Genomic DNA, 16,813 nt, shown 5'->3' on the forward strand with positions numbered 1-16,813 from the left:
GTTGCTTTGTGAGAAGCCGTTCTTTTTTCGAATGGACGTTTTACACAAAAATAAGACATTCAAGAGACCGGGTTTCAGTTAATACAATGCCGATAAAGAAAGAACAAAAGTAAAGAAATTCCACTGATGCTATGGATAAGTGTGTTTGATATTCTTTTTTTTAATATCAGCATTATTCTTTGTTTATAACATACCTGTTATTTTTTATGGAAGGCAATTTATTATGTTGTATATGAAACCAGTGCTAACAATGTTAATATACAGGCTCATAATTTATATGGCCTATCAAATGTTAACGTGGAATTTTCCAATTCCTGGTACTTGGAAGAGAACATTTACTGTACTGTTTGTTTTGTGGACAGTTTCCTAACATTTGCTGTTTGTGTTTTTGACAGTGTATATAGTTTCCCAATATTGCTTGTAACAACGGACATATTTCTTGCAGTCATCAAGCATCAAGCTTTAATGTTCGAGTCTGTAACAATTAGAGCCTCTTGTTATTGTTATCATAGGTGTTGAGAACATGAACATATGGAATAGCCATTCCACTGCAAACACAGTCTTAGCATTGTTACAACCATTTATACAGATCGAAATACTTCAGAAACGCTGCTGGATTCACACTGTATTTGATCTCCTATAATTACTCTACTGTAATAGTGAAGTGGAATGCCTTTTGTGAGGTGATGTTAAAATATCAATGAAGTTCTCTTATCTCTAACTTGTGGCTAAAACAGAATTAGCTTTGCCTACCTCATACAGAAGACAAGGCGCTGAGGGTTCATGTTGACGTCATCGGTGGCCAAGGGTGGTGGGGAGACCTGCGCGTGATCCCTACCTCTTACTCTAACTACCTTGACTACCACCTATAGGCTCCGTGCGTATAGCACTGTGCTGCTGCGTGTGGATACTACGTGAACTACTTGGAGTCATCTTCATCAACAGCTCGCCATAAGAAGCTGGAATGTGTGTGACGTTTACATGCATTTATTCAATTATTTTCCAGTGCTGTCTTCAGATGATAATTTTTTAATGTCACAACGTTACGAGAGAATGATGTGCTTGTTCTTGGCTGCATTGATAGATACAGTAATACAGAGCTTTCATTCACGACCTCACGAAATGGATTTGAAAATACGGTGGATGTTAGCAGTAAATCGCAGGAAGTGATTCCGGATTTGTACATTTACAGTATTTAATACACAGTTACTCTTAACACAATGCAAAGGTTAACAATTACAAACAAATTATTGAAGAAGTTGGATGTCAACACCAACATCTACAAGACTATGCAGAAGACGGTGGTCATTGCCACGACTGGAACTGTACGGAAATTTATGGGTTCAAATTCTACGTAGAACTGTAGTTTACATTAAGGTTTATTCAGCTTTGATTTCCTAAAATCTGTACAATTGCTTGAATATCATTACCACGAAAGTGTGCAAAATAATAATAATAATAATAATAATAATAATAATAATAATAATAATAATAATAATAATAATAATAATAATAATAATAATAACATGCCGTACTACAGATCACAATGTGAAATTTTATATTATTCTGTCACAACCTCACGAAATGGATTTAAAAAGGCAGTGGACAAATATACTGTAATTATAGAAATTGGCCTCCATTACACAATATCAATAGCTCACAGAAATACCGCATTTTACATAAGTAAAGTTCTGTTTTCGCCTCAAGGTGGTGCAACTCTTTTCAAGCAACCCCTAATGAACATGAGCTGCATGTACCCTCATGTCAATCTTAAATTTCTGTCTGTATCGGAAATCAAACCCGGGCCCCTGACGAAGGAAACTGGTAGCGCTAACCGTTATATTACAGAGGTGGTCGCGATCATATTATAAATACAGACACAATCATTTATTGGCAACGTTAAGATATTCTGATATTTTCAACTGGTCCAACATCAAACCTGTGCCTTTTTATCGGGAAAAGTTCCTCTATAAGCTCTTCTCCTTGTTGTATTTCCCTTTCCGCGCTTTTTAGATGAGAGGTCCAGACAATTCACAGGGTTCATCGGTACACAAGGTGACATGTTCTGAGTAAACTGTATAAATAACAGCAGAAATATGCTTGCATTTCATGGAAATATTTTTATTATTTTACCAAAGCCTCCCTCTCAACTTTAACCTACGCTAACATGATATCGTATTAGAGATGGGGGCAAATATATTTTTCTGAAGACAGCATTATTGAATGTGTACATGAAAATTAATCTCGTTATCACCACAAATAATTCATAAAATACTATGTTGCCTCTATCGTGAAATGGTACTCTCTCTAGTGAACCAACGTTTTTCTCTTATCATATTTGCAGTTATTCGCTCTATTGCCATTTCCTGCGAACAGTTTTTCTTGTAAATTTAATACATGACCACTTTCTTGAAGTCTGGAATAATTTGGCCGATTGTTGTTGCATAAAACACTCTGAAATCCCACTGTTATTATTTAGTCGGCCATAGCAACACGCTGTGGAACGACAGAGATATGTGCGCGGTGATCGCATTAACTTACAATATTCGCCACTCGCAGCGTAGCGGTGCATTTTTCCCGGCAGCGCACGGAGCCTATAGCTGCGTCGTCTGAGGTGTGGAGCCCAGCATACAATCGGCTTTCATCGTTCAGGAACTCCAACGGGCAGGGCTCCTTGTACCCCGAGCCTTCTGTATCTTCAACGAGGATGGTCCCACCTATCTCGCCACACTTCATCTCCCTACTGCTGAAGACGCCGAACGCCTCATCGCCACTGGAATACTTACACCGCCCACCACCCAATAGAACCCTCTCTTTCACATTTCACGCCCCCCCCCCCCCATTCGTAGCTGTACCGGCCTACCCCACCTCCCTCACAACCTCGTCCCACATTTTGTTCTTATCCACCGCCACCCCTCCCTAGTCGCTTCTCGCCACCACGTTCCTTTGACCTCTTTCGCCTCACTTCCTTGGTTAGCTTCTCCTACTTTTATCACACCATAGCCCTTCACCTATTTACCTCACATCTGGTCTAAACCCTCTCATCTTTATATCACTTTTCTATGTATTCATGTGTTGTCAGTCAATAAAGCATTATTTTTTTATATTTCATTTCAATATAGGCACCTGAGCCAAGGCTCTTCTTGGTGCAATACAAATAAATGACAATGGCAGCTATATTCACAATCTGATTACAAAATAAAATACTGTAAGTATATAATTTAACCTGACGTAATAGATAAGATAGGACAAAGCTTGCTAACCATAATTACCATACTACTTCAAGTATTTAGTTACATTACTCTTGAAGATAGATAAAGTTGGTAACATTTTTATATTTTTTGGAAGCGAGTTATACATAGTTATAGAAAAATGCCAAGGAGAATTTTGACCATAACTAGTGGAATGAATCTGATTGTAGTGAACATTATAAATAATTTTGTTTCATAAAATCTGTGAATTGGTAATTACTGATGTGTTTGAGCGGACTAATTTGTTTTGAATTTTATAGATCATAATTATAGAAGCCTTTATGCGGAGGTTTGGAAGGGGTATTACAATATGTATACAGATATTTAGTCGGTGTCAGAATGGGCAGTTTGAAAATAATCTTAGTGCTCTCTTCCTAAGGACCTCTACCTTTCCAAATAATTCTTTATTACAGCATGCCCAGACATGTATCATATAAGAGATGTGGCTTTCAATAAGAGCATAGTAAATACCCTTCAACAACCCACGAGAAAACTTATATCGCAATCTACTGAGGATACCAATCACAGGGATAATTGTATTACAAATAGTCTCCACGTGATTACTCCACGACAGATTTTCATCCATAATCAGTCCTAAGCAAAGCGGAGGCGGGACAGGTTTTTCTCCGGGTACTCCGGTTTTCCCTGTCATCTTTCATTCCAGCAACACTCTCCATTCTCATTTCATTGCATCTATCATTCATTAATAAATCACTTTGGGAGTGGCGACCCCATCGTACTAACAGCCTATATCTGCTTCATTCATTACATCCCTGACCCGGTCAATGACTGGACAACAGGTTGTAGGCTTTTATTTTTTCAATCAGTCCTAAGAATTTAGTACTGTGCACTTTCATCACTCTTTGATTGATGAAAAGCAGATTTGTATCCAAATTTAATACATATAAAGGTTTGTGAAAATTTATGTAGTTTGTTTTTGTTAGATTGATAGTTAATCGGTTGGAATTAAGCCATGTTTCAAGTAATCGAATATCCTGCTGCATATGTTGTTCAAGTTCATGATTGCTAGAGCCTGTATAAAAATATTAGTGTCATCAGCAAAAATGGATAGTCTTCCATTTAATTTAAGGTGACCAATATCATTAATGAAGATAAGAAACAGTAAAGGCCCAAGCACAGAACCCGGAGGCACACCAATTGAGATCACCTTCACATTACTCTGATTATTATTACATGTAACAAACTGCTCCCTATTAGAGAGGTAATCAACAAACCAATCCAATGCAATAACTCTAATGCCTGCTACTTCTAATTTATGTAATAACATTTTATGATCAACTGTGTCAAAAGCCTTTTTAAGATCTATAAATAAACCAGCTGCTAACATACCCGAGTCTAAAGATTGTCGTAGTTTAATAATAATATCCTCAATAGCATTACTGGTACTCGAGTGAGGTAGGAAACCATACTGAAATTGATAAAAATATTTATTATTTAACAAAAAATCTAATAATCTTTTCTTAACCACTTGTTCTAAAATATTAGATAAAGGAGGTAGTACCGAGATTGGTCTGTAATTACTTACATCAAATTTATCCATGCCTTTATAGATTGGTACAACTCTGGCGATTTTAAGTTTGGCTGGTACTTTACCCTCTGATAGAGATTTGTTAACTAATTTTGTGATGTGAGGTATAATAAATTTAAAGAGTCTCTTTACAAGAATATTACTAATACCAAAACAGTCAACACTACAACTGTTTTTAAGATTATTAATTATTTGTTCAATTTCATTTTCATTAGTAGGGGTTAAAAATAAGGAATTAGATGGCCAGGTTCAAGGTGAGGGTACTTACACTGAGGAATGTTCTTAGCTAAAGACAGACCCATATCAGTGAAATAGTAATTAAATATAGTAGAAATTTGACTAGAATCAGTCACCAACTTATCATTTACTTTCAGTTGTATTTCTTCATTGTCACTGTTATTAGTTGTTAGAATATTATTAATAACTTTCCACTGATTATTTGTGCTGTTTAACTTATTGATATAATAATTATTTTCTAGATCTCTTTTCATTCTAGTAACCCTGTTACGTATGTCTTTATAGTCTTGCATTGACTGCTCTGAAACATAGCCACATCCCATACTAAATCTCATCTGTGGTCTTTTAATTTTATAATATAAATTATTTGTTGTTTGATTAAATTTAACAGCTCTGAAGTAAACCATAGGCAAAAGGGTCTAACTTTCTTATTTATATTATGACTTTCAGTTTTAACTAAAGCAGTACGTTCTTTAAAATATGTCATTAATTTATTTGTTATGATATCCGAGCTATCCTCTTCATTTATAGTTAATGGCGTTTGAGACATGTATTTTTCCATAGATGGGACATGGTATTTTGTAGGTTGCATTACATAATTTCTTTGTGTGTTCATTTTGGGTGTAATATTAATATCCAAGATTACTAAATTGTGATCATTCAGATCATTTATTATGTTACATATTTTATATTTGCAGAGTCTGTTTATGTACAAATGATCTATAAGTGTACTAGTTGTCAATGAAATTCTAGTAGGAAAGACAGTGTTATATGAACTCTGATTATAACACCCACAGAGATTCTGAAGCTCGGTAGATATATGACTATTTTCTAATTTATTTATATTAAAGTCACCAACAGTAATACAAAATGTTTTACCACTTTTATTCCAAATATCTTCTAAACATTTTAGAAAATTTTTGGAAAATTTGGTATGAGGGTTATATACTGCTACTAAGTGAATGTCATTCACAAAACCCCCTATCTCGATTAATAATATACTATATGAACTGGCATTACTGTTAACAGATAATAATACATTAGCCTTATACGGTTCCTTTATATAAATGGCAATTCCACCACCCCTATTATGTGATCTAGAGCAAAAGAAACCATCATATCCATTTAGATTAAAATATTTTTATTCCTCAGGAGAAACCCATGTTTCAACAATTACAATGATTTCAGTATATTGTGCTTCCTGTATTGTATAAAGTAAATTACTCCATTTATTACGAATACTTTGAGAGTTGATGTATAGAATTCTAATTCCATCTTTGTTAGTAAGCTCCTGTAGTTCACTTAGTTGGAATTCAGAACCTTCCATAAAGAATAACATGGATTATTCATGTACCTACAAGTAAATAGAGGGGCTGCCTGGCCGGGGCGGCAAATGCGTGCTCGGTTCGCCCGGAAGGACGTGGGTTCGAATCCCCGTCAGGAAGTCGTAAAATTTAAGAAATAAGATTTCCACTTCCGGATGTGCATATGGCCCTGAGGTTCACTCATCCTACACCAAATATGAGTACCAGGTTAATTCCTGGGGGCAAAGGTGGCCGAGCGTAGAGCTAACCACTCTGCCCAATCACGTGCCGAGGTTAACACTGGTGGAAGCCTTTACCTTCCACTCCTCCAAGGGCCTTCATGGCCTGTACGGAGGTGACTTTGCTTTTACAAGTAAATAGCCTACCTAAGTCCTAAGGGGAAGAGAGAGCTAAGACATCATCTATGTTTTTGATATGTATAATGCTAGAAGTATCATTTCTCCTTACAAAAATTCTCCCATCCCTTGACCACACATACTTGAAGCCTTTCGCTTTAAGGTCTTTAGCTCTCTTAAGAAGACCTTTAGATTTAGCTGATGTAAATAGTATGGTTAGTGGCATTAATATTAAGTGCAGGGGATGAAATTTGCCTAACATTTTTCTTTGCAACCATAAGTTCATGCTTCTTCCATCTATTCACGAACTTAACCACAATAGGTCTAGGCAGAGATTTATTGGATGTTGGAATTCTATGAGCAATGTCAATGTCTGTTTTATTGATTACACAACCAACTGATGACCCAATATCCGTGACTAATTTATATACATCTTCACTTTGTAGTTCTGGTATACCATGAATTTTCACGTTATTACGTCGTGAGTATTGATTAAGTTGATCAATCTCGTCACAAGATTTGAATTTCATAGTTTCAAGTTCTAGTTGCAGTTCTTTAATTTTTGTATCTTTTTCATTTACTACCTTTCTAAGATCTTCAATAATCTTCGTATTGAAGTCGATGCTGTCCTCAAGCCTATCAATTACTTTATCGGTTAGTCGCTCAAGGATACAATCGAAGAACGTAGAAGTACTCAGTATTTCACGAACAGTTGATTCTAGATTGTCAAGTCCACTTTCAGCAACTCGGATGTTAGTTTCCTCCACTTCGAGACACTTTAACTGACCCTGGGTATCCATCATGCTACTGTTCTTGTTCTTATTCTTTTGCTTTTGCTTATTCCGTGATATAACCTACAATTACACTACCACAAAACGAGAATACGAAATTATATAATTACGCAGCACTTCAAGGTTAGCCAGCAGAACGTGATTTTTTCTTTCAATAGTCACTAGGAAATGTGCATTACTATAACGTAGGAAAACTTCAAACTCCTTTAATTACCCGCCACAACACTATTTTAAGAGACAAATATACATCACACAATATTATAGCCGCCATATTTTGGCAAAATATGCCAAAATATTCACTACACCTCCCTTATCCAAGAGGCCTTCACATCCCCTATTATTTTTCACATCACCTTTTCCCACCTCCTACTTCTCACAAATCTTCCCAACTCCACCCAAGCTCCTGGCCACCTGGAGGGTGTAACCTTCCGGGTGGCCCGCCCCACCCCTTCCGGGTGGGGAATGAGAACTTTTCACACACACATAATACACCAATTTTACTCCCTAACCTGAAGAAGTATGTATAAGATTTTCCTTCTCGAATTAAATCTGAAAAAGACAACCTGCCTGATGGTGGCAATAGTACTCTTGAGTAAACCTGATTAATCCAAACATCATATAAAACAAATATTATTCACATGAATTGATTAGGAAGTCCACCTTTTGATTCCCTAATTGGGGTGACTATCAGGTGGATTATGTCACTACGGCATATTTGCTTGCATATTTAGGACTTCTTTGGATGGTAAACTTCCGAACCCTAGTAAAATATATCAGCTTGAAATTTTGACTAGAAAGGTCCTGTCATATAAGGTTCAATATTGCATGAACTATTTCAACGAATGTTCGTTGTAAGTGATACATGTGTTGCATGTCAGTGTTTCTCGCCTGAACATTGTCACATACCGGTATTTCGAGGCGCAGTGAGAGTATCTTACCTGAGTTATGTAACCAGTCGGCATACTCCGCCAGATGGTCCGCACTGGTCGGCTGCAGCCGCGTCACGTGACGTAACAATCGTCCGACTTCAGCCTGCAGCCCGCGACCTGAGTAAAGCTTTGTAAGCAATAAGTACGCCGGAGTGTAGGCAGTGTCCAGTCGGATACAGCGCTCCAGCATTCGTTCTGCCTCGTCACTGCGGTTCACTTTCCTGAAACAAAACCAGAGACAAGTTCTATAAATTGAAATTGAGGTGAATTCTAACATTCTTGAGAGCGAACATGGATATTCCGTGGTACAGCAAACAATAACAAGATGAAATTGTTGTAAAGTGTTTGGGTATTGCCGATGATTTGGTAGCTGTTATTTGAGTCATCAGTCCATACACGGGTTTGATGCAGCTTTCTATGCCACCCTATTCTATGCTAACCGTTTCATTTCTACGTAACTTCTTCAAACTACATCTGCTTTATCTGCGTGTCATATTCATAAGTTGGTGTACCCCTACCGTCCTTACTGCCTAGACTTACTCAACAGCTCCTGGGTGTCTTAAAATGGGACCTATCATTCAATCTCTTCTTCTCGTCAAATTTAGCCAAATCAATCTCCTCTTACCAGTTGGATTCAGTACCCCTTCATTCGTCATTTGATCATTTGATCTACCCATTTCACTGTAGAATTGTACTGTAACACCACATTTCAAAAACTTCAATTCTCTTTCTTTCTGAGATACTTATCGTCCATGTTTCAGTTCAATACAATACCACGCTCCAGACGAAAGTCTTCAACACCATCTTTCTAATTTCTATAATGTTTGAAGTGAGCAAATTTTTTTCTTAAGAAATGCCTTCCATAATTGTGCTGGTCTGCATTGTACTTCCTCCTTAGTTCTGGCATAATAAGTTATTCTACTACCCAAGTAACAATATTCATCTACTTCCTTTAAGACTTAATTCCTTATCTAATATTTCCTGCATCAATAAGAAATTTTAGGAAAGAAACGAATCTCCTCCATCTTTTCTTTTACGTCTTCTTATGCCGCTTTTCCCGAACCCGTATGAGGTCGCCGGTGTGAACTGTGTCGCACAAATGGACTTGGCCCTGGTTTACCGCCGGATGCCCTTAATAACACCAACCCTATGTGGAGGAATATATTCACTATTGCGTGTTTCTGTGGTTGTTGTTAATGCAATGTATTGTGAGTATGTGAAAAAGTTTGTATTGAGACAAGCAGAAACATCCAGTCCTCGAGCCTAAGAAATTAACTAGGCGTGATTAAAATTACCGAGCCAGCCAGAAATCGAACCTGTGATCCTATGAATGTAAGACCACGACACTGCTCCTTCAACCAAGAAGTTCGACCTATTATTATCATTACGATCATTAATAATAGATAATAATGAAATATCAAGTACAGTACAACAATGGATCATGCTTTCTACCAAAATCAAGACGTTGGTAAATTACACATTAAAATATTTTACTATCAACATACTTTTATGACACCGTCGTGGTGTAGGGAATGAAAAGAATTAATAAATTAATATGAGTCCAGTAAGCCTAGGTTCGAATCCTGGTTATGATACAAATTTAATGCTGTGTTATAGTGGTATAAAACAGTCAGGCTTGGGAAAGTTACACTGAGTGGGATATGATCTCCTTGCCAGAAATGATCAAATGAATGACAAGATGGTGTTTGTGAGTTATCAGCCCGAAGGCTGATGAGATCCGCAGTAATTCCAGCATTAGCTGCCCTACATACAGTAAATTATATTATCGCTTTGCTCTCAAGGATTGTTTGAACAAATTACTTATGAAATAATCACAGCAAACATCTTAATCGTAGAGACTTCACATTTGTCTTGCAATATGGATTGAAGTTTTGAATGACACAAGTCCATTATATGAAATATTAACAAAATGATTACTTCCAAACTTTTTGGCAAACAATATTTGTTTATGTGGAGTCCACATCTCGGAGGTTGGTTTGTTCCCCAACAGATCAAGCAAGCATCAGCTGTCATTGCAAAATCCTGGGCGACACTCAATATTTGTGTTAGGGATATGAAAAGTTAGGTGGTGGCACACCGATTTCCTCATCGGTCCAGAAGTCTTTAAGATGAATCATTCTGCTAATCTCAGTGAAAGATATACTTCTGGCCTTAAGAGACATATATTCACACTATTTTGCAAAGAAAATGCCTTCACGAGGAATGATATCCTAGTGTTGAATTTACCTCTGTCATGTTCACTTTTTCATAAAAAAGATGAAACCTCAAACGGGGCGATGTGTTATAGATCATGTCAGAAAACGCAATGCATTGAATACGTTATGTTTAATTTAGAGAAAGATGCAAACAATTTCAATTTTCAAATATCGGTAATTTATGTACAAATCAAGAAAAGTGGTTCGTGGTATGTGAATACCCGTTGCCATGGAATATAAGTGGGCGTCTCAAACATATTTTGAGTCCTAGCATTCCCTCTGCTCGGGTGGATAGGATTAAACAATCAACCGGTGGTTCCTAAATCATTATAAGATAGATTCTCACTGGAATTCTGTGCAGATGCAGGCAGTTCCACTTTAATTTCTCTCTACCGGTAAGTCTGATTAATGTAAATATTTCTCCATCAAAGTCCATACCATTGAGTAAATTTCCTGTCAAGTAGAATTCTACCGGTGGTATTTGAAGGTGCTAAAATACTTCAGTCTAGTGTAGGTAGATTTACAGCGGTATAAAATTCGGGCACCTCGGCGTCTCCTAAAACCATCAAACAAATTTAGTGGACGTAAAGCGATAACATTAAATAATTGTTATAATCCTACCCACTGGAACCCATACATCATTTGAAGTAGGTTTGGAATGAATATTCTTTCAGCATGGTAGTATAGTGCGTGAAATGGAATCAACATGCAACATTGTTAATACAGTGAGATCATAGTTGCGATCAACGGTATTCTTTAACGCAAGGCATCTGTAAAATTTTTAGAAGTGCAACATTAGCCCTTCCAAATATATCAACAAAGGTATAATGACAACTAATTAAAATTGCTCTATATGATGCAAACATTTATTTTTTGGTTTAAACTTTTTATAGTATATTCCACTATAATGATTTAAAATATTCACATATGCTATTTGACATTGAAAAAATAGATGACCCAGAATATCTTTGATTCGTTATGCCCAACCAAGGAGCGCGCCCGAACTTGTTAGCTCTTTTTTGTTTCCTCCTCTTTCCTTCCCTATATCTCTTCATCCGCTCGCTTTGTTTCTTTGTACGTTATTCAGTCCATTCTGTATTTAGTCGGGTAGTCTTGATAGAAAATTTGTGTTTCTGAATTAAGTTTCTGATTTTTATTCTCTCTTGAATGGTTTCTCCATCAATGCCAAATTCATTTAGGTCTTCAGTGATTTCTTTTAGCCAGTTATTGTAATTTTTCACTGATAAGGGTAAGTTTAAAATTTTATTTCTGATCCTGTTATTATCCATTCTTTTTAAGTGACCATAAAGTTGTAATAGCCTTTTCCTAATTGTATCTGTGATTTTTATGTAACTGGATAGATTTCATATAATTTCTTTTTCATCCAAATTCCATTTTTGCATTTCAATTCTAACAATTTTCTGAGAGTTTTCCTTTCTTGTTTTTCGATCACCTTTATTCGAGATTTGCCACCAATTATAATAGTTTCAGACGCATAAAGTTCTTCTGTTTTAACTAAAGTGTTATAATGTAATATGGTTTTTATATAGTGCTTTTATTGTACTGTTCCAAGTAATTTTGTATGCTCTCCAAGCAATCACTACCAATTTTTCATCCCGGTGAACCTGCACAGTCAATGTTATCCGGCACAACATATTCTGTTTCTGCATTTTAGCCGTGTAATGATCTATTTTCAGTTTCATTGTAGATGACATTTGTGAGAGTTTAACTGCCCAAGGGGCAATTGATAGTATTACGTTATCGAAGTTGCTCGAGGCAAATGGAGAATCTCACCTCACGGCGGTACCCTGCAGGCAATTCCTGATATAGAACAAGCAAGTGACACACACAGTAGGATTACATCTGTATTTTATCACAGACAGTTGTAAATTTTACAGTTATGTGATTGTTTAATTATTCCTTATTTATAAATTGACTTATCTTCCAATGGCAATCACAAGTAGGCATACAAGGGCATACTACAGTAGATGATTTGAAATCTCTGTGAGAAAGCTGAAAGCTTGGAAATGATACAATCACTTCTGGAGAGGCGCATATAGTCGTTATTCAAAATAATCCATAGTTAAATGGTAAGCGTGCTGGCTTTAGGTTCAGAGGACACGGGTTCAATCCGAAGCCGGGTGGGATTTTAACTTTCATTGGTTAATTCCGAGGCCTCGGCGACTGGATGTGTCTTCATAATTAGAATTCAGCATAGGTAGTGCCCCATCCTCACAGACGTGCAGGTAATCTATACGGAACCGAGCTCGATAGCTGCAATCGCTTAAGTGCGGCCAGTATCCAGTAATCGGGAGATAGTGGGTTCGAGCCCTACTGTCGACAGCCCTCAAGATGGTTTCCGTGGTTTCCCATTTCCACACCAGGCAAATGCCGGGGTTGCACCTTAATTAAGGCCACGGCCGCTTCCTTCCACTTCCTAGGCCTTTCCTATCCCATCGTCGCCAAAGACCTATCTGTGTCGGTGCTACGTAAAACAAATAGGAAAAAAATCCATACGGCGTTAACTTGAAAGACGTGCACCACTTCTTTTCGGAGACCATACCCATCAAAGTATAACTCGAAGGAAGCTCCACTACGAATCACCATCTGTACATCTAGGGCCAGACTTCAGCCAAGGCCGGGCTGAGTGACTTAGACGGTTACAGCGCTGACTCTCTGAGCCCAAGACGCCAGGTTTGTTCCTGGCACAGTCCGGCGGTATTTGAAGGTGCTCAAATACGTCAGCCCTGCGTCGGTAGATTTACAAACACGTAAACGAACTCCTGAGAGGCAAAATTCCGACACCTTGGCGTCTCCAAAAATCCTGAAAGTAGTTGTTGTAGCATGAAACCCACTAAAATTACCTCAGCCAAGCTATTTGACTTATATATCGATAGTAAATACAGTAAATATACATGGAGAACACATGTCGTGTAGCTGGCAAATGAAGTGCTCCGAACGTTAAATACCATCAGAGCGGTATGCCGTGTATGATTCGGAGCTGAAACGTCCGTTCTGCTACTATTATTTACGTCGTTAATATGATCTGTACTAGATTATGGTTGCATACTTTTTCGGCAACGCTCCGCAGAACGTTCTTCGAAAACTAGATGTCATTTTTTCCAAGCACTCAGAATATGTCTCGGAGCCCGACTAACACACTACTGATGAAGGCTAAAGGAATACCCATCAAAATAAGACGAAATCTGCTTGCCAACAACGTTCTTCTGCAACACTCGACCATAACTAGCCACTCTCTAGTAGAGGGCCTCTCAATCGCCCAAAATCTCACGCATGAAAATCGAGGCGCAAGAGCTCCGTGCACTGTGCATCGGTTCCGCTCGGCTTGGCTCGGACCAATGCTTCGTCTCTGGTCACTCGGCCTAGCTCGGCCCTACTCGGCCCAACTCAGCTCGGATTTGGAGCGCTACGGAGCAAGTGTGGAAGAGGGAGACAGGGGGAGCGAGCGAGTCAGGTGTGAGGAAAGATGAAGGCTAAAGGAATACCCATCAAAATAAGACGAAATCTGCTTGCCAGCAACGTTCTTCTGCAACACTCGACCATAAATCGAGGAGTGCTCTCTGGTCAACCAAGCGAAGTCGTCTTTTGCACCGTGCACAGTGCATGCACCAGGCGCATACACCCTGAGAGGCCCTGCTCTTGTATCCAACCTACGCGAACATCTTAGAAAGTTTGAAAGAAGAATAAACGAAAGACTACGGGTACCTATATAGGTCAAAAGCATCAAATAATAGCAAGTTATCTCCATTAGTCTTCAAGACTCTCCCCTTCCAGTACTTCGATGAAGGTATGAGCATTCAATGTTTCGATCATCCGCATCTTATCTAACAGAGTTCGTAATCTGCAAAATTAACGAAAAGGTAACAAAAATCACTGATACATATTAGGTCAGTTATACTGAAATATGCATAGACGCGTGTAAGACCGAAGGAGGAGTCGGTTATGGGACTGTCGCCCTGCTCTCCACACCACCAAGATATTCTCTCTTCCCAGCAACGCGTCGGTATTCACAGCTGAAATACTTGCCATTAAATCAGCCATCACGTACGGCCTGCAGAACTTCAGTAGCATATTCATTCTTACGGACTCCAAAAATGCACTACAAAATGATAACGTTCGTGAAGGAAAAAACGGTCGGATTAGTACATCATGGACATACTGAGCAGTATATACCAAGCTAAGAAAATTGGAAAAGAAGTTAATCTGACGTAGATGAAAGGCTATGCAATGAAAGAGTAGACCAACTGGCGCACGGAAAAATAGTACCAAGCAATACTCCTACCATAAACGGTCTTCCAACATCTCATCAAGAAACACTCTTACAGAGAATGGTCAAATCACTGGCCAACAACACAGCTCATCAAAGGCAAACATTATACCGATATCCGGAGGTACCCACAGAAATCACAGTTCAGCTTTACTCACCGACATAACAACGAGACTAAGTGCAAATCCTCAAATAGTGGTACTAATCACACGCCATGTGTACCCATGGTGTTGCCCGCACAGTGGTACTCTTCACAGGCTACGCATGGCCCTTCTGGGCTGTTACGGCATGGAGTTTGGTTTGGGTATATGAAAAATTTAAACGATACCACCTGAAAATCTTTAAGGAAGCTAGGTCAGTGAAGTTTCATATACTGGTGCAAGGCGAGTGGCAATAAAACTAAAATGTAAGACTTTCAATGCCACAAAAATGCAAAGTTTAAGCCCAAGAGGTCCATCCCCACAAAAAATCATTCTCTCAACAACTGTGAATTAAATCCTGAATTAGTGCTGTGATAAAATGAAATGGCGTATGGCTTTTAGTGCCGGGAGTGTCCGAGGACAAGTTCGGCTCGCGAGATGCAGGTCATTCGATTTGACACCCGTAGGTGACCTGCGCGCTGTGATGAGGATGAAATGATGATGAAGACGACACATACACCCAGCCCCCGTGCCAGCGAAATTAACCAATTAAGGTTAAAATTCCCGACCCTGCCGGGAATCGTACCCGGGACCCCTGTGACCAAAGGCCAGCACGCTAACCATTTAGTCATGGAGCCGGACAGTGCTGTGATGAGGTGCAGTTTTATTTGCATGGATGAATAAATTTGCAAAATTAGCCGTAAGATCACATTAGAACCCAAGAATGGTTCAAAGCTCCACTTCATGACCTTAAAATAGGAGTTTGGTACGCTGTTAGTGCTTAAAAAAAGTTATAGGAACATTTTAATGACATCAGTAATTCTTAACGATACGTAAATACTGAACGAGATATTTCCTCAACTGATTGAACGGGAAAGGTCGCTTGGGTATTTCCAGCAAGACAGGGCTACAGCATAAAACGCTCGTACTTCCTTGATTAAATTCCGTGATGTTTTGGGGGGACAGAATAATTAGTGCAGGTTTATGACAAGCTCACACTCCCGATTTAACGTCTAGCGACTTTTATTTATGAGGTTGTTTGAAAGATATAATCTTCAGAAGTAAATCCACGCCATAGAAGAACTGAAAACAACAGCTGAAATTAACCAATCAGATCGCCTCGCGGGCGAAATGAAATATGCTTTCCGAGGCGATGTTGCTAAATCTGCACGTGGCTGAAGACTGGCTTGAGAACACCAATCAAATACGAAAACTTCTCCAGAGGACGTATTTTCACACGGACCTCGAAGCTCATAGGATGGCACCATAACAAGTACGCTACGGAGGCACCGGCTGGAAACCCAAGATGTGTTTGTGTTTGATGCTGATTTCTCGACATGGCTCTCAGATTTAGCAACACCGCCTCGTAAAGCCCATTTGTATTCTTATTGGCTACTTGAGCAGCTGATAAAATGTCAATGGCACGATATATCGAATTAATTTTTTCAAATTATTTATCAGCATGACCAGCTCTCTAACGCTCAAGCACCCTTGTTTCCGATCACCGCGAATACTTTTAATGGTTAGAAAGAGAAAGAATACGTTCGCTATCCAGTGTATAAATGTGAGTACTCATATCGGTATGTCGGTCGACATAAGGTGTATATGCCACAAGGAAGTTAAATAACTGAGAGAGTTCATTCAATTCTAGCTATACACGGATAACTTACGGGGACATTCTACATCTTTTAGAATGAATTCCCACTTCTACTGGGCTCAACTAAAACTAGTTTTATATCAAAAACGAACGTT

The 16,813-nt window shown here is 38.5% G+C and overlaps 1 protein-coding gene across 1 annotated transcript in view; it reads right to left on the minus strand.

Moving 5' to 3' along the window:
• LOC136866683 (protein O-mannosyl-transferase TMTC1) overlaps window positions 1-16,813 on the minus strand; it is a 1,311,771-nt gene that overhangs the window by 100,323 nt on the left and 1,194,635 nt on the right. The window contains exon 12 of the mRNA XM_068226807.1: window positions 8,427-8,638. Coding sequence (XP_068082908.1) covers window positions 8,427-8,638 — 212 coding nt within the window. The remainder of the gene's footprint in view (window positions 1-8,426; window positions 8,639-16,813) is intronic.

The sequence above is a fragment of the Anabrus simplex genome, chromosome 3, assembly GCF_040414725.1.
Source record: "Anabrus simplex isolate iqAnaSimp1 chromosome 3, ASM4041472v1, whole genome shotgun sequence".
Classification (NCBI taxonomy): domain Eukaryota; kingdom Metazoa; phylum Arthropoda; class Insecta; order Orthoptera; family Tettigoniidae; genus Anabrus; species Anabrus simplex.